The sequence below is a fragment of the Schistocerca serialis genome, chromosome 9 (genome assembly GCF_023864345.2).
Source record: "Schistocerca serialis cubense isolate TAMUIC-IGC-003099 chromosome 9, iqSchSeri2.2, whole genome shotgun sequence".
NCBI classification, from domain to species: domain Eukaryota; kingdom Metazoa; phylum Arthropoda; class Insecta; order Orthoptera; family Acrididae; genus Schistocerca; species Schistocerca serialis.
This window is the reverse complement of record NC_064646.1, coordinates 65,601,173-65,626,161: the sequence shown is the minus strand read 5'-3', so window position 1 is coordinate 65,626,161 and position 24,989 is coordinate 65,601,173. Positions and strand designations below refer to the sequence as shown.

Here is a 24,989-nt window from a genome sequence, read left to right as displayed (position 1 = left end):
ATAAGGCGAATACAGCGTTCGTGTGTTACATATTTTTATGAGCTTCAAACAGGAGCGACTTATTTTCAGTTATCTGTGTAGTTATTGGTTTATTTTTGTAATTTCTTGTGTGTTCGAGTGCTTACTAGGCACAACCTTTTATTTCAATAACAGTGTAGTGTACAGTACCACCGTTGCTATCGACCCTCGTATCGTACAGGCTCTTGTTTGTTTGATTAGAACAGCTCAGTGTCGGTTAGACCGTCAGTGAGAGAGCACTTCGATTTCCTGCTGCTAATAAGGTGAGTACACCATTCATTTATTGAATATTTTTACGAGCTTCAAACAGGAGCGACTGCAGAAATGGAGAGGCACTGTGATTGCTGTGTACAGATGCGAGCTGAGTTGGCGACCCTTCGCTCTCAGCTTCAGGCTGCGATGGCTTCCATCACACGGCTGGAGGCTGTTGCCAAAGGGCATCACTATGGGAGGTCGAACACAGGGATGCGAGGGACGTCGAACACGCCCCACGTGTCCTCCGATCGGTCCACTACTGTGACCACCCCGTGTACTGCCTGCACTGAGATTGACCCCTCACCTATGGTCGAGTCCAAAGTCTGGCAGGTTGCGAAAAACTTTCCAAGGGGCCAATCGTAGGGCCTCCCTGGTTTGTTTGACGAACAGGTTTCGGGCTTTATCTGTGGCTGACGATGTGTCTGAGCCAGATGCAGTCGTCCACCCTGTTCCAGAGGAAGCTTCTTGGCTCAAAAGGTCTGGGCATTCACAGAGGGTGGGTTTGCTGGTAGTTGGGAGCTCCAACGTTAGGTGCGTAATGGGGCCCCTTAGGAAAATGGCTGCCAAGGAGGGGAAGGAAGCCAGTGTGCACTCCGTGTGCATTCCAGGGGGAGTCATTCCAGATGTGGAAAGGGTGCTTCTGGATGCCATGAAGAGTACAGGGTGCAGGTGGTGGCTCATGTCGGTACCAATGACGTGTATCGCTTTGGATCGGAGAAGATTCTGTATGGTTTTGGGCGGCTAACAGAAATGGTGAACACTGCGTCTTGCTTCCCGTGATTAAGGCAGAGCTCACCATCTGCAGCATCGTCGATAGAACTGACTGTGGTCTTTTGGTGCAAAGCCGAGTGGAGGGTCTGAATCAGAGGCTCATGTGGTTCTGTGATGGTGTAGGCTGCAGATTCCTTGACTTGTGCCATCGGGTGGTGGGTTTCTGGATTCCGCTTAATAGGTCAGGAGTCGACTACACATAGGACGCATCTACACGGGTAGTGGGGGCTGTGTGGAAGGGATTGGGCGGTTTTTTAGGTTAGAAGGTCTCAGGGAACCACAGACAGTCCGTCTAAAAGTGGGTAGGTAAAACACAAAAAGGTAGTTGAAGAAACAATCGGTATTGTAGTTGTAAATTGTCGTAGCTGTGTTAGGAAAGAACCAGAGCTCCAAGCCCTAATAGAAAGCACTGAAGCTCAAATAGTTGTAGGTACAGAGAGCTGGCTAAAGCCGGAAATAAGTTCAGCCGAAATTTTCAAACGATCTAACAGTGTTCAGAAAGGATAGATTAAATACAGTTAGTGGTGGAGTATTTATTGTTGTCAGAGGTAGTCTGCCTTGTAGCGAAATTGAAGTAGATAGTTCGTGTGAAATAGTATGGGTAGAGGTTATACCTGACAATTGGACTAAACTATTAATTGGATCGTTTTACCGATCCCCGACCCAGAAGATATAGTTGCTGAACAGTTCAAAGAAAACTTGAGTCTCATTTCAAGTAAGTACCCCGCTCATACAATTATAGTCGGTGGTGATTCAAGCAACCCTCGATATGCTGGAAAAATTATACGTTTAAAGCCGGCGGCAGGCATAAAACGTCATCCGAAATTGTACTGAATGCTTTCTCAGAAAATTATTTGGAACAATTAGTTCATGAGCACACTCTAAGTGTAAATGGTTGAGAAAGCATACTTGACCTTTGAGCAGCAAATAATCCTGGACAAATAGTGGGTATTGTGACAAATACAGGATTAGCGACCACAAGGCAGTTACTGCTAGGCTGAATACCGTAACACCTACAACCATCAAAAAGAAACGCAAAGTACATCTATTTAAAAAAGCTGATAAAAATGCTCTTAACACCTTTTTAAGAGACAGTCTTCACTCCTTCCGATCTGATCATGTAAGTGTAGAAAAGTTGTGAAATGTTTTCAAAGAGATAATATTGACAGCAATTGAGAGATAAATACCACATAAATTAATAAGTGATGGTACTGATCCCCCCTGGTACACAAAACAGGTCAGATCGTTGTTGCAGAAGCAACGAAAAAAGTATGCCAAATTTAAAAGAATGCAAAATCCCCAAGATTGGCAAAGTTTTACAGAAGTTCGAAATATAGCACATACTTCAATGTGAGATGCTTTTAATAATTTCCACAACGAAATTCTGTCTCAAAAACTGGCAGAAAACCCAAAGAGATTGTGGTCATACTTACAGCACACCAGTGGCAAGACGCAATCAATACCTTCACTGAGCAATAACAACAGTGAAGTCACTGATGACAGTGCCACTAAAGCAGAGTTATTAAACATGGTATTCTGAAACTCCGTCACCAAAGAAGAAAAAGAAGAAGAAGTAAATATTCCTGAATTCCAATCAAGAACAACTGGTAAGATGAGGAACATAGAAGTAGATATCCTCGGTGTAACAAAGCAGCTTAAATCACTTAATAAAGACGAGGCCTCCGGTTCAGACTGTATACCAGTCAGGTTCCTGTCAGATAAAATAGCTCCATATTTAGCAATTATATACAACAACTCACTCACAGAAAGATCTGTACCTAAAGACTGTAAAATTGCTCAAGTCACACCAATACCCAAAAAGGGAAGTAGGAATTACGGGCCTATATCACTAACGTCAATTTGCAGTAGGGTTATGGAACATATACTGTATTCGAACATTATGAAGTACCTCAAAGAGAACGATTTATTGACACACAGTCAGCACGGATTCAGAAAATATCATTCTTGTGAAACACAACTAGCTCTTTATACCCATTAAGTAATAAGTGATATCGACAAGGTACGTCAAATAGATTCCATATTTTTAGATTTCCAGAAGGCTTTTGACGCCATTCCTCACAAGCGTCTTCTAACCAAACTGCGTGCCTACAGAGTATTGCCTCAGTTGTGCGACTGGATTCGTGATTTCCTGTCAGAAAGGTCACAGTTCGTAGTAATAGATGGAAAGTCATCGACTGAAACAGAAGTAATGTCCGGCGTTCCCCAAGGAAGTGTTATAGGCCCTCTGTCGTTCCTGATCTATATTAACGAGATAGGAGACAACCAGATTAGCCATCTTAGACTGTTTGCAGATGATGCTGTCATTTATCGTCTTGTAAAGTCATCAGATGATCAAAACGACCTGCAAAATGATTTAGATAAGATATCTGTATGGTGCGAAAAGTGGCAATTGATCGTGAGTAAGTAAAAGTGTGAAGTTACTCACATGAGTACTAAAAGAAATCAGCTAAATTTCAATTAAATAATAAGTCACACACATATCTGAAGGCTGTAAATTCAATTTACTTAGGGATTACAGTTACAAATAACCTAAATTGGAACGATCACATAGATAATATTGTGGGTAGAGCAAACCAAAGACTGTGATTCATTGGCAGAACACTTAGAAGGTGCAACAGGTCTACTAAAGAGACTGCTTACACCAAGCTTGTCCACCCCATTCTGGAGTATTGCTGTGCGGTGTGCGATCCGCGTCAAGTGGGACTGACAGATGACATCGAAAAAGTACAAAGAAGGCAGCTCGTTTTGTATTATCACGAAATAGGGGAGATAGTGTCACAGACATGATTCGTGAGCTGGAGTGGCAATCATTAAAACAAAGGCGTTTTTCGCTGCGACGGGATCTTCATGGAATTTCAATCACCAGTTTTGTCCTCCAATTGGGAGAAATGATCATCACGATAAAATAAGAGAAATCAGGGCTCCCACAGAAAAATTTAAGTGCTCATTTTTCCAGCGTGCCCTTCAAGACTGGAACGGTAGAGAGACAGCTTGAAGGTGGTTCATTGAACCCTCTGCCAGGCACTTTATTGTGAATAGCAGAGTAATCACATAGATGTAGATGTACATCCACAGTGATATTAGTCACAGAAATGAGGTCAAAGCAGGGTGATTAAGGAAGCAGGATGAAGCACATTTAAGGCTTGAGTGAGCACTTAGTTCATTAACTTTAGTTTGTGATTTTAGTTTACTTAACCTTTTGTACATAAAATCTGCCCTATTAAGCAGGTCAGAAGTTGTTCTGTCGTACTACGTACATCACTCTCTTAAGCCATCTTCATACAGGACACACGGTATCTGACGTTGACCTGTACGTGGATGGGAAATCCGACCTCACGAGACACTACACCTGATTCACACGGGACATGCCAGTTAATGTGACTTTCGACTGTAGTGCTCCCCAATGGCAGCTGTTGGATGTACCTGGCTGAATCACACAAATTTTCTTCTTCTTCTTCTTCTTTACATAAATGGACACACACAAAACTCCTAAGTTAGTTCCATTAAAATACACATTTTCTCCCCTGTCCAAATGCTAAAAAAACTTCAATATCCATTAACATATTTTAAGGCAAAAAGGACAGTGCCATGTCCAGTCAGTAGGGGCACTAGCTTAGAAAAGTCACAAAGTGGGAGAAACTCATTCCAAGAGAGGGGGCACTTGTATTTACACAACACTGAATATTACAGAAAATTTTTATGTTAATTTGATAAGAAAGTCCCTTAACCTTTCACATGAAGGTGAAAAAAATTTGGTGCAGCAAGACACGAACACACTATGCATTGTATCGTGACTTGGTGCTTCTACTAACTACGGTACACAGAACTTCTGCATTCTGCAAAAAATGAACTTTTATTTTATCTCCTGAAGGCTTTAATCACAAATATATTATTAGCTGACTTTAATTGTAACAAACTGCCAGCAACAATATGTTTTGATGAATCTTCAATGTGCCATTATCTTAAAATGGCTTACTTTCATAACAAATACATTATAATATGAAAATAACTCAATACCAAAATTCTTTAATCATGAATATGGCTTTCCTCATCATTTTATTACAGCAAATTGTACCAATAATGACACGTTTTGAGATCCTCAATGTACCGGTGCTTGGAAACAGCGTGTATTCATAGGACGTAAATTATAATATCTGAAAATGACAAATACAATATGATATCTCTTAAATTCTGCTTGTGATGTAGACAGCATTCTTGCCTTTTATTGATTCAACCTCTCGTATCATGTTGACAAAATATCACAGAACTTGTTTTGTATTTGATGTGAGGCAATGACTCCTTAATTTGAAATAACTGGAAGTGACATCACAAAACTCTTGCAGCTCCATGTCCACATTAGTTAAATTCATTCCCAGTGAGGACGGATTTAGGTCAGGAGAGCATATACGCTGATGCACTGGATTCAACAATAAGATCTGTGTCAAATAACACCTTATTTGTGTCTACCACTATGAGCTGACACAGTATTCGAATATCTGGTGCAGTCTGTTGGTTGCTTGCATAAGCATACAATGAGCAAATGTGAAGGAGGATACTTAAATATTTTTCTTGGAGTGACAGCTACATATCTTAGTTGCTTCTCTGTTTTGATGTGCTACAAGCCACCAGACAATGCAACAGGTAAAGCAATTTTTAAGTTGCAGCTGAGTTGGTGATTTACATTTAACTGAAAATGAAATGGAGAATGCATCTTATTGTTAACACTAAATAGTTTGTAAAACTGCCACACAAATATGTGTTATTCAATGAGAAATACACTCATTCACAGTCTTTTCTCCACACAGGAAATGAGATTCTTTGCTATTGGAATACACACAGTTCATTCACTAATAATGTCGTCAAGTATGGCAAGCAATGGTGAAGATAACTATTAACACAATCTAGTAGTGTTGCCTCTGCCACCTGTCAATACAATGAGTATTAATTGAGAGTGTAAGGCTACAAAATGGTTTAAATTTTCACACAAAATGTCAATTTTTTAATGTTTTGCATATGAATATGTAATGAAGTTGTTATAATTCTATTATACTGATTTTTTATTTTTATTTTGATGCAGAGTGTGTAGTCAAAAATTATTTAGCTGTGGTTCTATAGCTGACCATTATTAGGGGTGCACATTGGTTTAGACTGAACTTCACAATGTTGCAAATATAAAATGCTTGAAGACCAGATATGTTCGGATGCTAATTAGCTCCATCGAGCAAAATGTAATACTGACGAAAATATAATACTAAGATACCTACAAAATAATGTGGATTGCATTTTATGTCACAGCAATAACAAAATTTGTAAGTTTAATTTATTTCGTGTTAGATTATTTTTGAAAATGGTCTCTCATTTAACAACTGAAACATCTAAAAAGAGACTTTGGTGTGTTTGATAGTTTGGACTCTTTCAAATGGAGCTGCGGTAGACATCTGGTGAACATCGGATAGGGAAATTATCGGCATTCAATAATAGTTCTTTAACCACTGTTCTGGATCTTGTGCACTGATGTTCAAGTTTAATTTTTAACAGTCTTCTGTCAACATTTATAAACCTGACTGATAAACCATAGACCTTCAAATCAAAATTCATTGAGACACACTCCTCTCATCTCATAATGGAGTTTCACACAACAGAGTAGAGAAAAAATTAACAACTCCGGCAATAAAATAAATATGGAATGTTGTTAGAAAGGAGACTGGAAAAGTAACCACTGGGGTAGGTAGTATTACTGTTAAAGAGAACGAGACCATCCTAACCAACAGTACACAAGTAGCTAATGTATTTAACAACCATTTCTTAAGTGTTAGGAGAAAAAATTAGTGAGAACAGTTCAAAAGAAAAAGCTAGGCAGTACATGGAAGAGTCTGTTTTGAAAAAAATTAGATTAAGTTTCACCTAACAACCTCTTGTGAAATAAGTAAAATTATTAAATCTCTGCAAAACAAATGTTCTGTTGGAGTAGATGACATCTCTATTTTCCCAGACATGTTAAAATATGCCATTGTCAGGCCTCTCTACAAAAAGGGGGACACCACAGATGTCAATAATTATCAGCCTGTATCCTTGCTTACAGCATTCTCAAAAATCTTCGAGAAAGTAATGTACTCAAGACTGGTTAGCCATCTCAACAGGAAGGGATACTCGGTAAATCACAGTTTGGATTTCAAAAATGATGTTCCACTGACACAGCAATATACAATTTCACTGTCCACACAACAGTCTTTAAATATTAAAATGTCACCAATAGGAATTTTCTGTGACTTGTCCAAAGCATTTGATTGTGTAAGTCATGACATTATGTTACAGAAATTACAATTCTATGGTATAAATGGAATAGCATATGAGTGGTTTAAGTTATACCTACAGAACAGAAAGCAAAAAATTTCCTTATATGGGTCAAGTGATTTAAATAAGTTTGCCACTTCATCTAACTGGGTGAAATAACATTAGGTGTTCCACAGGGTTTAATAATGGGTCCCCTTCTGTTCTTGATATATGTGAACGACCTCCCTATCTGAAACAGGAAGCTGAGCTGACATTGCTGATGATACAAGTATCATTATTAATCCAGTAAAAGAAAGTCAAATTGAAAATGATACAAAAAAGTTCTTTGGAAAAGTCATTAATTGGTTTTCTGCATGTGGGCTTGCTCTAAACTTTGAAAAAACACAGTACATCCAATTTTCTGCTGGAAAAAGTACAGTTCCTTCAATAAATATAACACATCAACAGATTCAGTAGACAGGGTAGAGCAAGGTTTTGGGTGTACATATAGATGAGAATCTTAATTGGAAAATTCATATTTTGGATCTCCTACAGCAACTAGGTTCAGCAACTTCTGCTATCAGAATAATTGCCAATTTTGAGGATACAGAAATTAGTAAGCTAACATACTTTGCATACTTTCGCTCTCTGATGTCATACGGAATAATATTTTGGGGTAACTCAACATTTAGACAAAAAATATTCACTGCTCGAAAGAAAGTGATTAGAATAATGTGTGGGGTTCATAGCCGCACATCTTGTAGGCATCTTTTTAAAAGATTGGGAAATCTTACAACAGCCTCACAATACATCTACTCACTAATGAAATTTGTTCTCAACAACATGGACCAGTTTAAGAACAACACTGACATTCATAATTATAATACCAGAGAAAAGAAAGACTTACACCATATCTTTATTTAAACTTACGACCTGTCGCCTGAATATGTTTCTTATATTTCATTTTATCTATTTCTATTATTGTGTTATAATTTCATGTATTGACTCGTTCCATGACCATGGAGACTTCTCCTTAATTTGGACCCACGGAACAATAAATAAATAAAAATATCCTTTGCTCAACCTATTTTTGGCACAGAAAGGGGTAAAATATACTGCTATAAAAATCTTAAACAAATTAGCAGATGAAATAAGGTGTCTGACAGACAGCAGTAATAGCTTCAAAAATAAATTGAAATCATACCTCCTTGACAACTGCTTCTATACCATAGATGAATTCTTGAATAGAAATAAATAAATCTATAAATATAGTATATGCATTTTGTGCCATTTAAGGACTGGGGTAAATTGTAATATATATATATATTAAAAAATTTTGTTTCATATGTGCATTTCTTGTGCATTTGACACGTTCCACATCATAGCAGCTACCGTACCATGGGATTGATCAATGGAACACGCAACCAACCAACCAACCAACCAACCAACCAACCAACCAACTCCCAATGTCATACGATGGTTGTTTGTTTATACTATGCAAATTAATCACTGTCACATACTTTTAGTGGCATTCTTAGATTGCGTAGTGGATCATTCTGAGACCAAACACCTGTGGTACACACAGTCCCACAGAATGCGTGTAAAAAGGAGATGACAGGTAGAGAGATAGAAAAAGACTGTTGTGAAAGAGGGCACAGGAGTGTGTGTGTGTGTGTGTGTGTGTGTGTGTGTGTGTGTGTGTGTGTGAGAGAGAGAGAGAGAGAGAGAGAGAGAGAGAGAGAGAGAGCTGGAGTGGAAGAGCAAGGAGAGAAGAAGCAGCCAACAGACCACGGCTAGGAACGACAACACAAGATGTACTGTAGAGCCACTTCAAATGGTCCGTACTGCAGTTGTCAGTCAGATGGGCCATCAAAATATTTCATATAAATTGTTTTGTGTTGTGATATTTTCCAAAACTAAAAACTTTTGGTCAATGTGAATGATGTTACACACAAATGGGGAAAAAATAATAATAATAATAATAATAATGTACTGGCTCGAACTGTGTTCTTAAGCCAGATGCTTGCGTCCATTTTAGGATCCTCTAATGACAGCCACAACAATGAGATAATAAGTTGTATAGAATATGATCTATCTGAACACTACTAGTCATCTTCAAGTGTGTCTTTAAGTTTAAAAAAGTGAGATCGTGGCTGTTCTGGACAAAGAACACAGTACATAGTATGGTGACAAAATTTTAGTGAAAGAGGTCGGAAGTTCATATTTTTGTAAACTGTGAAGATGTACTATTAATTATGTGTAGAGAAGATATGGAAATAAATGTCAGGAGCAAGGTGGCGATGCTGGATACTGATATTTCTTTCTGTCTCATAGTATGAGCAGTACTCCCAAAATTCCAATCATCTTCCCTTAGTTGGTTGCTCTCCACAAGACAACAGTCCACTCCACTGCAAGAGGTTCGGGATTTTCTTAGTTTTCTGTGTTCACAATGTTAGTCCCAGCCCGAATTTTTGCTGTCTGCCCCATTTTGTCTTTTTTATTGGTCATCATCATCATCATCATCATCATCATCATCTAGAGTTTGCTTTACTTTTCTCCACTTTCCCAAGATACAATCTCACTCACCATTCAATATCATTGCTAATGTTCATCTCTCCAAAACAGCACACCATACATAGACTGTTCACAAGGTACGTATAAGTTCAAGGCAGAGCAGATTGTGTGTATGGCTTTAAAGATATGAATAAATGTCATGTGGCTGAGTCACATACCAGTTTGAAAGATCTCATCCCTCTGATTTTTGTTATCGATGGTTGTTACATACACAGCTGATTAATTCCACTTCAAAACAATGTCAACAGTAGATGAATTACCAGAGTGCTTACTGTAGATGTAGAAATCACAAGGAGTGGTGTCTCACTTAGTGGTATTCCTTGAAAGTTGCAATAGGAAACTACTGATTCGACTCAGGTCACACACAAATGCTTATGGGAAATAAAACTTCTTTTTTTACTGAGGTTTGAAGCTCCTCTTGATGTCTGCCATGTTTGCAATTTAAAATTGGGTTATTTTGAAAATCAGCCTTATGCAAACACAATTTGTTTATTTTTATATTTACCCGGACATGCTCCAACACCTATGTGTCATCTTCTGTGGGTCAAATTTTTATTTCTGTAAAGTACAATATGAAATTTATAATAATTTAAATGTTGCCAGCCTACGAATTACAATATGTGCAATTTGCTTTGTGTAGACGCTCACCTTAAAATTACATCGTTAAATGAACTGCATTACTATGCACACGATTTTTCAGGTGCATAATAAAGCAGTTCATTTAGCGATGTAATTTTAAGGTGAGCGTCTACGCAGAGCAAATTGCACATATTGTAATTCTTAGGCCTAAAACAATTTAATTATTATAAATTTCATATTGTGCTTAACAGAAATAAAAATTTGACCCACAGAAGATGACACACAGGTGTCAAAACATATCTGGATAAATATAAAGATAAACAAATTGTGTTTACATGAGGCTGATTTTCAAAACAACCCAATTCGAAATAAAACTCATTCATTACTCCATCACTTCTGGCAAGAAACATTTTTCATTTTCCTGAATCAACAACTAAGCTCTTCTAGAAACTAATCAATGTGCAAAGTGTAACATGTGCTAAAGCACAGATATAACAAGAAGATATCTTACCTAGGGGTGCACTGCGAAACTGTTGCCTGCCCCACATTATTCTGGGTTCCATACTAGGAGCGTCTGGGTTGTACTCTGCAACATTCAACATGTGTATGCTTTAATACCACAAAATGTCCAATACTGTAAAATAAAATGTATATCTAACAGCAAAAAATAACATTAAAGATAGTATGGGAAAATCACCAGCCTTAATAGCTTTACTGCATTTCTTTGAACACATTTGGCAATAAATTACACCTGCAATTCATGAGATGACAACTAAAGGTGCTAAAAATAATTCAAGACTGCCTTAAAATCACCATCAGAAAGTGTTTTTAAATCAATAACAAGTATAAAAAGGCCAATCACCTGTTTTGTCATCTGTCTTTTGACATTTGTGTGATGATTTAAAGGAGAAACTGCAGTGTAAAAGTCCTCAGTAAAACAGTTTTGGGGAAAAAAGGGTAGTATTTTGGCCTTCTCTCTTTTGTCCTCCATTCTGATGCCATTACGGTCGAAGTGTGTGTCGACAGATGGCTTCAGTCCAATGACTGATCTAATATAAGACCAAAATTTCAGGTTTTTCTATCAAGTTGCCAGGTAGAATTTTACTTTCAAATTCGTTAAACACTTCACACATGGCTCTCCTTACAATAACTGTGGCTTCATTCAGTTGCTTTCTTAGCAGTTACTAATATGGCTGTTAAACCATGGTGGGTCTTCCCATCCCTTATAATGCTGTTTGGAACATGCCTGTCTAATGTGTTTTGTACAGTACTCTTGAACACAGTCCATCTATACTTACAATGGAACCTCCCCATCGCACCCCCCTCAGATTTAGTTATAACTTGGCACAGTGGATAGACCTTGATAAACCAAACACAGATCAATTGAGAAAACAGGAAGAAGTTGTGTGGAACTGTGAAAAAATAAGCAAAATATACAAACTGAGTAGTCCATGGGTCACATATTCATGGTCTCGTGGTAGCGTGAGCAGCTGCAGATGAAGAGGTCAGAGGTCCTTGGCTCAAGTCTTCCCACAAGTGAAAATTTTACTTTCTTTATTTTTGCATAGTTATTATCTGTCCGTTCGTTCATTGACGTCTCTGTTCACTGTAATAAGTTTAGTGTCTGTGTTTTGCGACCTCATCGCAAAACCGTGCGATTAGTAGATGAAAGGACGTGCCTCTCCAATGGGAACGGAAAACATTTGATCGCAAGGTCATAGGTCAGCCGATTCCTCGACAGGAAAACACATCTGATATATTCTATACGACACTGGTGACGGCATGTGCGTCACATGACAGGAATATGTTGTCGACTGACCTAACTTGTACACTTGGCGAATGGGTAAAAAGACTCTTCTACCTTGCCCGATTTAGGTTTTCTTGTGGATATGATAATTACTCCCAAAAAAGTGATGAAAACATAAGAGTTTGTCACATAAACTGGAAATAAAAAATTAAAATTTTCACTCGATTGAAGATTTGAACCAAGGACCTTTTGTTCCGCAGCTGCTCACGTTACCACGAGACCACGGAGCTCCTGCTGTCCCAGCGTCCTTGATGTTACCTATCTTCCCATGAACTACTCAGTTTATATATTTTGCTTATTTTTTCTCAGTTCCACACAACTTCTTCCTGTTTTCTCAATTGATCTGTGTTCAGTTTTTCAAGGCCTATCCACTGTGCCAATTTATAACTAAATCTGAGGGGGGTGCGATGTGGTTCCCTTGTTAGTATTATGAGTGCTGGAGATGAAATTCATGTTGAATGCTCAAGTAATATGAAATCTGGTTCCTGTCACTCTTGCTCAGCAAGAACTATCTTCCCCTACCTTCTTTTCATTCTTATTCACAGCTGTGTTCAGTGTGCTGTAATTGCATTATGATCATCGATTCCCTATTCTGTGCTAACAGAGTAAGAAAGTTCACACTTGTTGGGTACTGGAAGCTCTAGTATGTCATTTTGAACAATTTCACGATTCCTATTCCATATTACATGTCTTAATAATTTGAGTCTCCCAGTTTATAGCTGTTAAGCTGAAATCTTCACCTAATACTATAACATGACCAGGAAATCTACGCAAAATATTCTCGAAGTTTCCTCTCAAATGTTTTAGCACTACTGTTCCTGAGGCAGAGGGTCTATAACAAGCACCCAACAATTGTTTCACCCACCTTTAACTTTTATCTTGGTCCAAATTATTTCACATTGCAAATCTGTACTAACCTCACTAGATATTACTGTATGTTTTACAGCCATATACACACCTAGACCACTGGTGTTCAACCTATTTTTGCAATATACAATACGCAATTTTGCATTCCTATCTGAATTAAGAACTTCACTGCTATAAACTTCTGGTTTCAGCCAGTTTTCTGTCCCTAGTACCATGTGAGCATTTGTAGCCGTTTACAAGTACATTAGTTCAGGAACCTTTCCATAGATACTTGTAAGTACTATAATACCATTTTTTTTCACTGATCTACCATGATGTATGTTACTTTCTGGAATTATTGAGAACAGTATTCTTCCTTGTCTGCAGTCATAACATATCTTAAAATTCACATGTGAACACTTCTGCAGCCACTTCCTGCTTCTGGCACACATCTGATCTATTAAAGATGTTCCTAAAATTCTCCACCCAATAGCAGAGGCCGAGAAATCTGCATCCAGGATCATCTCAGAATTGGTTTAAGCCTTCCACTTGACTCCAAACCAGAATACTGTCACTGATTCAGGGAATGCAAAACACTACCTCTGCTTCCAACTTGCTTCTGATACTTCACCACAGCAGCCATATGCTTGCAGGAACCAGGATAGCCTACAAACTCAGGCGACAGGCATCATTTGTGCCAACATGTACCATGATTTACAGCCAGGTGCACCCAAGCAGAATCTCCTCCACATCTATGACATGACCCTTCCCTGAAAACAAACCGAGTGGGCACTGGCTTTCTTCCTAGATCTGTCCGCTATTTCCTTAAGGGGCTCTGTCACCCACATAATGTTGGAGCTCCCTATTCCAAGCAATCAAACCTTCTGGGCTTGTTTGAACCTTTCACAAAGCTCAGCCCCAGGCCTAACAGATATGGCATCCTGTGTTGGCTCAGACATACATGTAGATGCCCTTTCAGCAGTGGGCAATACCTCAAGGGGCAACCATGCTGCCAGTATCCAGTTTTGCCTCCCACCCTGATTTTCACAACCCTGCTGCTGTTCGTCATTTGTTGTCAGGTGAGTGTTGACCAGAATGGAGGATCTCGGCAACACTATAGACTCCTGTAGTGTCAAAGCATTCATCTCAGCTGCCCCTACACCACTGCAGGCAAGGGCAGCAGCCTGGAGCCTGTGTACTGTAGCCAATACAGTTTCCAGCTGTTCACAGAAAGTGGCGAATACCCACTGCGTCCATACTACAGGCACAGTCCCCACCCATCTTTAATCAGTTTTCGCTTTCATTACAAGTAATACATCACCAACCAAAGTAGTCACTGGTTGCAAGTTAAGTTCTGCTGCTACACTACTACTTGTTTTTACTATACTCCGAAGTCAGTTCTCACACTGCAAGTGCACTAAAATGTATGCAAAAACTTGCAATAAGTTAGTATGCACCAGCCAACATAGTAAGATACAGATACAATTCACTTCCTCACAGGTCCACATAAAATAAAAACTAAACTCAAGCCTGTATGCATATAACAACTACTCTTGTTGGCACATCCGCAGGGTGCTACAGCTGTGGCTAATCGTGCTTCACATGACACACAACAATTATTATATTCCTCAAGCCTCTCTGAGTCACCACCCAGTACAGAACCCACAAAGCCTATACCTTTGTCTCTCTTTGTACTCCAGGACGTGTCCCAATAACTGATCCTTTCTTTTAGTCAAGTTGTACCATAAATTTCCTTCAGCCCCACTTGCATTCAGTACCTCTTCATTATAAAATATCCAAACCACCCATCTAATCTTAAACCTCCTCCTGTAGCAACAAATTTTCACACCTTGTATTCTCTTCCTGTCTGTACTGTTCATTGTTCAATTTTGTAATTACTTTTCTGCAATTCCACTCGTCAATCATTAAATTATTATTCTCTTGTGTCATATGCATTTTCTCTCACCCTTCAGTCTCTCTTTTTCAGGAATTTCCCTTATTTCTTCTAGCATCACACCCATCCTTCATGTGTACCTTGCATAAGAGGAATGTTCAAGCATTCTCACCACCACCACCACTATTACATGTCAACCCTCCCACTCTATCACACTGCACAGGACTCACGCTCATAGCGGTCATGTTGACGCATCTGAAGATAGGTGATAACTTTGGCACAACAGCAGAACAGTGTTCAGGCAAAGTTTAATGTCCTATCACAGTCAAGAGTACTGACTGGAGAGAAAGAAACATGCTACGACCTGTCGGAGAAGCTCTGTCAGACATCTGCCCAAAAATATTAACAGAAGCAGCAGAAATCGGAATAAGGACAAACAAACAAGCGTTTCCAATGGCAACTGGTACATCAATGACAGTATAAGATCCTGAGCAGAGAGACATCTACTTTTGAACTATTTGTCTCTAGTTACGCATTTCATCTTTCAGGTAAACTGTTGTTCGTCATTTCCAGTAACTGCTAAATGTCAACTGCCTCTGTGTGACCACTGTCAGGACAGTTCCCCATTGTTGCAGCACTTTTCCCTTTGACTGATGACCTGTGACTGTCTGGCCACCAGTAGAGGTGAAAGCTTGCGAGTAACTGTTTTCTGGGTTGGAAGGGGTGCATAGGCAGCTCAAGCAGTTCTCTGTCTTCCCAGACACTGGGGGAAGGGGCGAGGGGAGGGTGACTGCTGACAACAGTTACCCAACTTGGGAAGCATCGCATGGCACTTGATTTGTAGCGCACAACCAAAGACTGGTTGGAGTTCTCTGGCGCAGAGCTGAATGGAGTGCCCAAACTGCAGATTATGGACATTTCTATGTGTCTGTTGATTAGCTGACATGTGATGTAGGGTGGAGGTTACATACATAGTGTGATGTTTACCACAAATGAGAAATAGCCACACAGGTAAGTCTGAAATGGTCATCGATGTTTCTGGCTAGGTGAAACTCCAAGCTCATCACAGGAAAAAAATCATTATCTGATAAACGCAACGTTAAAAATGATCTTATATCAAATCAAGATAGTAAACTGAAACTGTTCAGAGGCATTAAGACAATCATTTTTGCCATGCTCCATACGTGAATGGAACAGAAAGAAGCCCTAATAACTGGTACAATGGAATGTACGTTCCACCATGTTGTAACATTACGAGTCAAGATAGCTGTAACGGAAATTGAATAGCGTAAAGTTATCATTAAAAACGCACGCCGCGCGATTTGTGACGATTTGGTTGGTCATAATAGTAGTAACGTGCTATTGAATACAATTAAAATATAACGGCGATACCTGTTTAGTGTTATTGGAAATAATATGTAGTAAATTAAGGAGTAAGGTAGCCGATCCTATAAGAAGAGGTGAAATTGGGCATATTAAGGTGTTTTGCTTTATGTCGACTCAGCCGATGATACGGCACCTAAGTAGAAATGATGAATTAATTAAGCTCTTCACTAGCGAAATTCAGAAAATAAAAGAGAAAATAGTTGATGAGTTACCTAAATGGCAAAAGGAAACCAATCATAAATTGGCGGAATTAGAACGAAAGTCATCACAAAATTTGTTGACAGAGGACGAACGTTCGGAGAATAGGTCGAAAGACAACCAAACATGTGATACTACGAAGTACAATTGTGGTGAAAATTTGCATTGGGAAGTTGATGATTCGGTTGGTAAAGATGATGATTTTTTTGGTCAGCGAGGATATTTGTCTTCTTTAAAGGTGGAGAACAGCATTTTTAAAAGTAGAGAATTCCCAACATTCTCCACTGAAAAGAACAACCTGCATCCGAAAATCTTTATCAATAATTTCAAAAGAATATTTCCACGTAGCTGGTCAGAACACGACCGACTTCAATTTATAGTATCCAAAATTGCCAGAGAAGCCGCATAATGGGCCGCCGAAGTAAGTGAAAGTTGCCATACTTGCGCCGAGTTTGAACAACTTTTTTTGGCTAAATACTGGTCGTCGAGTAAACAAGAGAAATTAAGAAAAGAGGTTTACCAACCTGAGTATTTTAACAGTAAAAGGAGTACTTTAAGGCAATATTTTGAAAAGTACATAAATAAGACACGTTATTGGAGTGATCCAATTTCTCACAAGGAAGTGATCAGAATTTTGAAGGGAAGGTTGCCCATAAATATACGTGAAAAGTTAATAAATGTTCCTGACCACGATGTAGAACAGTTCTTGTCGGTGATTGACTCTATAGATATGATTATGGAAGACGCGAGACAAATGAGTAGTAATCAAATGTCGACTCACACTCATAGTAATACGAATAATTATAATAATAATTTAACGTATGATGATGATAATACCGAAAACCAGGTCAAACCTGCATCACAGGAGCGTGGACAATCTTCATCTTATAGTTGCAATAAAAACAATGATTATAATAAATATAGAAGAGATACTTACTGTGCTAGAGGTAAACCTCGATATTGTGATGCGAATGAGCATAGTAGTGATATTAATAAGAGTAACAGATACCCAAGTGATGAACCCAATTGTATTCGACCTTGGGAAGATAATTCGAAGCATAATGTTCATCGGCAGGATGGAACAAATGCCTCGAGTCCTCATCCAGCACAAGGAATTATACCAATGGGCGAAGGAGCCCCCAATGTGCGACGGGGTGAATACCATAACTCGGATCATACTGTACGGATTGTGGAAGTTCATGAACCCCCACCGATGACTCAACGAGATTGATTAAACTAATACCAGTCACCAAATGCCTTCCTAGGATGACTGGAAAGGAGAAGGAAGGCAGGCATCAATTTGAACTGAGAGTATTAAGGTACAATAATGATCAGGATATAAGGAATGAATTAATTGAAGAAAAACCTGAAGTTTCTAATAAATGTGGACAAATTTTACAGGCAATAATTCCAACAAGTATAAATAATGTTGATGTTGAAATATTAATTGATACTGGAGCAACTATTAGTGTCATGATGCTGGACTGTTTAAAACAGATAAGCTGAGGGGTAAAAATGCCCACTTTTCCTATCACAGGATGTACCGTGTCTGGCACGTTCAGCGCAAAAATGCAAAAAAGTTGTGAAACAGGTACGTGTCGACGTTACAATACGGGGGGCTCAAATAGAAAGTACATTCCTGGTTGTTCCTAAAATGACAGTACCATGTATCTGGGGTTTGGATTTTTTTATGTGAGACCGGTGCAATCATTAATTTAGAGAAAGGTGAATGTATATTTAATTCCAATGGTAATGTTTTGACAGCCACCCTGAGAAAGGGCCAAGTAATTCCAAATCAGTTGTGTATGAATCTAATGGTAAAATATGTCAGTATTGATGATGAAAATGTGTATGATATATGCCTTATTGAATGTTCTGAAGAAATGATTGATAAAATGTCATTGCAGGAAAAGGTGTTAGAATCAGAATATTTATCTGTTATCCAAAGGGATGAACTGTACTACTTGTTGGAAGCATATCAGTCGATTTTTAGTAAACGTCCGGGTATAATAAAAGACTTTGAATTCCATATAAAGATGTATGCACATAAACCCTTTTGTCGTACTTCCTATTCTATCCCATGGACAAAGAAAGAAGTAGTCAGAAAGGAAATCAATAAAATGTTAGAATGGGGTATTATTGAGCCCTCAGATTCCGAATATTGTGACCCTCTTGTGGTGGTAATTAAACCCAATGGTGACATCAGATTGGTGTTGGATGCCAGAGAGATCAATAAGATCATCATACCTGTACAAACGCGACCGGAGAACCTAGAAGAGTTAGTACAAAAGTTTTATGGTGCCCACTTCTTAACTTCTTTGGATATGCGTAGTTCATATTGGCAAACTAGAATATCGAAAGAATCTAGAAAATATACTACATTCGTTTTTCTGGGCCGAAGTTACCAGTTTACCATCATGCGATTTGGGTTGAAAATAAGCGGTGGTGTTTTCATATCGGCATTAGATACCGTACTGGGCAGAGACCTTTTGAATGAAGTTACTTTATATGTGGATGATTTGCTAATTGCTTCTGAAACTTGGGAGGAACATTTGGACTTATTAAGAAGAGTTTTTGCGAAATTTTTGGAATACGGAGTTACTGTAAAATTGAGCAAATCCAAATTTGCTCATAACCAATTGAAATTTCTTGGACATATAATCACTCCTGAAGGGATAAAACCAAATCCTAAAAAGATGGATGCGATTAACAGATGTGCTTATCCAAAAAAATAGGACGGAATTAAAGTCATTTATCGGCTTAGTTTCATTTTTTCGACGATTTTTACCCAATCAGTTAGGAAGCCAAGACTGTTTGTTACGGCTGTTAAGAAAAAAATGTCATGTGGGAGTGGAATTCCGAATGCACGCAAGCTTTTGATAACATCCGCAATGCTTTGACTAATGCTCCACTGTTACATCATCCGAGACTTGATCAAGATTTTTATATTGCTGTGGATGCTTCTGAAACAGGATTGGGTGCCACTCTTTTCCAGATGGACAATCCAGAAGATATCAGTACCATCAAAATAATTAGGTTTGCCAGCAGAACACTCTCTAGCTGTGAACGTGCATATTGTACTACTGAATTGGAAGTACTGGCCGTGGTCTGGTCCCTTAGAAAGTTTCGCTATTTTGTATATGGAAAGAAGATCATTGTATTCTGCGACCACAAAGTTTTATCTTTTATTTTAACAGGAAGGATGTTCCATTCACGTTTAACCCGGTGGGCCTTGCTACTGCAAGAATATGATATTACGCTCAAATACATCAGAGGGAAAGACAACATCATAGCCGATGCTCTTTCAAGACTACCGAAAAGAAAGAATGACGACGAGTGTGAAGAACGGACTATTGACTTTAAAGTCATGAATTTATCAAGGCAATATTGTGAGAGGCAGATTTCACAGCTATGTCGAAGTCTTCCACAACTGCAAGAAGATGATAAGTTGTGGAAAGCCATTAGGCATGCAGTTGAAAGCAAAACGCTAAGTCACTCTCAAGAACAGTATCAATTAAAATCCAGAATATTGTATCGGAGGAAGGATGAAGAAGATGTTTGGAAAGTTTGTGTTCCAAATAAATATTTAGAATCACTAGTATGGTACACTCACTTGAATTGGGGTCATTTTGGTGCCGCTAAATGTACAGCCAAAATAGCACAATACTGCTATCATCCAAATTTGGGACGTATAGCTACAAATATTCTTAAGAAGTGCAAAGTATGTCAGAAGGCGAAACCCATAATCTATTGTCGGAAGATAGAATTACATCCTATCATCCCACAACAACCTTTAATGTTGGTGTCATGTGATGTCTGTGGGCCATGTCCCATGACATGTGGACGGTTCAAATATGTATTGGCTTTCTATAATCTTTTTTCAAAATATGTGAAATTATATTCTTTGAAAAATCTCCACGTTCGACCCATGTTACGCAAATTTATCAACAACTATATAACTGAGCTTGGCAAACCTATAATGGTCTTGACAGACAACGCTGCTTATTATACAAGAAAAGTATGGAGAGACACTATGAAAGAACAAGGAATCCAGCACATTTACATCTCAAGATTTTACCCTTGTGGAAATCCGGTTGAGAGAATCTTCTGAGAGTTGAACCGATTTTTACGGACGTACATACCCAAACAACATTATAAATGGATCGATTGGATTTATGAATTTGAGAATGTGTATAATGACTTACCACACTTATCGACAGGTTATTCACTTAACCAAATAGTATTTGGTGAAAGTATTGTGCCAGAATGGATGAAGAAATTACCTGCGATAGAACAAAAGATTACCAAGAAAGAAGATATGGTGAAGAAGGTCTACGAAAACCTGAAGCATCAAGCACAATTGAGAAAAACCCGTTTTGATAAAAATGTGAAGAAAGTAGTCACATATGATGTAGGGAAGAAATTTTATTGAGAAATCACCCACAAGCATCAACCAGGAAAACACTGAATAAGAAATGGCAATATTTATATACAGGTCCATACAAAATAATGAAAATACCTCATGAAGGGAGCTACCTCCTGGCAGATTGTGATACTGATTTAATTAAAGGCTTGTTCCCTCACATAGACCTGAAGAAGTATTATCAATAATGAGCAAAATATAGATTCAAGAAACACTGAATGATACCAAGACTACACTCAGTGGACTAAATAAAAGCACCAGTGGATAAATACGTACTTATACTAACTTACAAAGAAAATTAAAGAATGTACCGACGATTTCCATGAGATACCTTCTTGGCATCAGCAACAATGTCGACACTGAAATACGATTTATCCTCTCACCGAACAGGGAGGATGGATGATTTAAAAGTGGAATTAAGAGGAAAAGAAAAGGACCAAATCCTCTCTGGTTAAACAAGTGGCCTAATAAGGGTTTTGGCCTAGGATGCCAATCGTCGAACCCGGCTGTGATCCCTGCCTTGCACAGTCGGTTGAAGAACTGAGGGCTTCATCCAAGAAAAAAAATGTGGTGTGAAAATGAAGTGATTAGTGCGAAGTATTTCTAAGACAACCTATAAACAAATGTGGAATTTAGTTAAGGGCATTTTGTCTAGGCCCATTAACTCAACTTAAATATTGTAGAATGTATGTACTGACTTGTTGAGTGAATCTGAGAGTGAGTGTATTCACCGAAACAAATACCCTCTCCTGTCACTGTACAAAAAAAAAAAAGCCTGTTCTGTCTGGAACCCTCTTCAAGACATCACAGTCTGGGGGGCCGTGTAACATTACGAGTCAAGATAGCTGTAACGGAAATTGAAGAGCGTAAAGTTATCATTAAAAACGCACGCCGCGCGATTTGTGACGATTTGGTTGGTCATAATAGTAGTAACGTGCTTTTGAATACAATTAAAATATAACGGCGATACCTGTTTAGTGTTATTGGAAATAATATTTGGCTTATGTCTGTATGTGTGGATGGATATGTGCGTGTGTGCGAGTGTATACCTGTCCTTTTTTCCCCCTAAGGTAAGTCTTTCCGCTCCCGGGATTGGAATGACTCCTTACCCTCTCCCTTAAAACCCACTTCCTTTCGTCTTCCCCTCTCCTTCCCTCTTTCCTGATGAGGCAACAGTTTGTTGCGAAAGCTTGAATTTTGTGTGTATGTTTGTGTTTGTTTGTGTGCCTATCGACCTGCCAGCACTTTCATTCGGTAAGTCACCTCATCTTTGTTTTTATATATAAATTAAGGAGTAAGGTAGCCGATCCTATAAGAAGAGGTGAAATTGGGCATATTAAGGTGTTTTGCTTTATGTCGACTAAGCCGATGATACGGCGTCTTTTTTTTCCGTTTACTCTTAGAAAAAAAAACAAACAAGTAACGAAGTGCTAACTGTGCGTTGCGAAAAATGTAGGGGCGAATTTTAAATAGCTACAGTGTATAATCAGACAAACAAATGGACATTCAGTTACGCGAAATAGCGGACAGCGAAGTGTGGTCATTAAATTGAGTACACCTACAGGGCGGTCAATTCCGGGATAAGTCTATTCGCATCTCACGAGGGACGCGGTATTGAGACCAGTTTTTTTTTTTTTAATTATATCACGGAGAGCGGCCTTCAATTTATAAAAAGGAGAAAAGCTGTATCATTATCATTGACTGTCGGTGTTAAGCAACCAAAACTGTTCATCAAAGGGTTTCGGTGAATGAGTGGTGAATGCGAAATGAAACTGTGAACGAAGCTATGTTAAATAAAGCAGAAGAGACAAGACAGTTTGGTCGTATCTGTTATTATTCCATAAACCGTAACATTTCTTCTCGTTGTACGAAGCCTTTATAGACGATCGTTATGACAATTTGCTTTGAAGGGATCTCGTTACGAGTTAAGTTTTGGGGACCTGGTCAACAGGGGATAGTTCATAGATCTTAACTACTGCAGCTATTCTGGAATCAGGTGCTACCGTGACCGTTGTGTGTTGTCAATGGCTTAAGGTCATCATATCTCATGCTCTAAAATCGACGCACCTTTCCTTATGGTATAACGGTGTCTCACGGTAACAACGACAACGCCGACGGCGAAGGAAGATACGGTAGAATGTACTTCACAGTGGTTTGCAGGGTATAGATGCAGATGTAGATGTGGACTGTAAAAATGGTTCCTTGCTAGTCCCAGAACTTATTTCTCTTAAAGCAAGAAGTTGTCCTAACATAATACAGTGGAAAGAGAGTCTGATGTGTGATCTGTAGAAAAACGTGGAAATTACAACACAGTGTGGAATCTACATGGGGAAACATTAGTCAAATATTCCAATACTTTGACCCGTCTCCATCTTCTGACAATATGACCATAGTGTCTTTTAAATCTCTGTAGACATTACAGGCAGTAGGAAAAAACAATCTGGCAAAGAATCCAACCTATCATCAAATGACTGCCTCGAGCAACTAGAACAACAATCCACCTGAGAGTGAAACATTTGAGACTTCCCAGCTAGAAGACCTGATCTATTAGTGAATGTCATAAAATGCTCAGGGATTAGTGAGAAGCATTATATTACAGCAACGAGTGTCAGCGAATGCAAGAAGTTGGTCAAGAAAGCAAGGAGAGTATTTGTTTTTATTGAAATAATGGACAAACATTAAGATTTAGTTTAAATGCAATAAAAATAGCAGAACTGTGGATAAAGCTCAAATACATCATTAAATAAATCCGAGGAAAAATTTTCACAAATTAAGTTGGTAAAAAAGATGGTGAAGGCCCCTTCAGGGTAATGCCAACACTTTTGAAATGTTGCAAAACTGGATTGATAGACAATCACAACAAAATAAACTATGGGGAAACATTAGCGAACACTTGCTGGCAACTCGTGTGGCCGTAAAAAGGGGTACTGTAATGATATTTATCAAGACTACAGCATGACCTGCCTCAAAAGCACATTACACTACATGGTACGTAATGTTATTGATGTACACTGCTGGGTGCACGAGTGAGAAATCACGATGATTAAGAGATTTTCTCACGTGGGTGCTGCATGCTGAAAGACTGGAATTCATTGACACATACAACTGACAGTCACATCTGGAAGGAGACATTGCCATCACTGTGCTTGTTTCCTGAATTAATTATCTGTATATGATATTATTTGCTGATGTTGTTGTTGTTGTTGTTGTTGTTGTTGTGGTCTTCAGTCCTGAGAGTGGTTTGATGCAGCTCTCCATGCTACTCTATCCTGTGCAAGCTGCTTCATCTCCCAGTACCTACTGCAACCTACATCCTTCTGAATCTGCTTAGTGTATTCATCTCTTGGTCTCCCTCTACGATTTTTACCCTCCATGCTGCCCTCCAATGCTAAATTTGTGATCCCTTGATGCCTCAAAACATGTCCTACCAACTGATCCCTTCTTCTGGTCAAGTTGTGCCACAAACTTCTCTTCTCCCCAATCCTATTCAATACCTCCTCATTAGTTACGTGATCTACCCACCTTATCTTCAGCATTCTTCTGTAGCACCACATTTCGAAAGCTTCTATTCTCTTCTTGTCCAAACTGGTTATCGTCCATGTTTCACTTCCATACACGGCTACACTCCATACAAATACTTTCAGAAACGACTTCCTGACACGTAAATCTATACTCGACGTTAACAAATTTCTCTTCTTCAGAAACGATTTCCTTGCCATTGCCAGTCTACGTTTTATATCCCCTCTACTTCGACCATCATCAGTTATTTTACTCCCCAAAAAGCAAAACTCCTTTACTACTTTAAGTGTCTCATTTCCTAATCTAATTCCCTCAGCATCCCCGATTTAATTTGACTACATTCCATTATCCTCGTTTTGCTTTTGTTGATGTTCATCTTATATCCTCCTTTCAAGACACTGTCCATTCCGTTCAACTGCTCTTCC

General features: G+C 38.7%; 1 protein-coding gene across 3 annotated transcripts in view; it reads right to left on the bottom strand.

Annotated features, from left to right (window-relative positions):
- LOC126418589 (RNA-binding protein 26) overlaps positions 1–24,989 on the bottom strand; it is a 283,506-nt gene that overhangs the window by 156,270 nt on the left and 102,247 nt on the right. For all 3 annotated transcript variants that reach the window (XM_050085417.1, XM_050085418.1, XM_050085419.1), the window contains exon 8: positions 11,003–11,077. In XM_050085417.1, the coding sequence (XP_049941374.1) occupies positions 11,003–11,077 (75 nt within the window). The remainder of the gene's footprint in view (positions 1–11,002; positions 11,078–24,989) is intronic.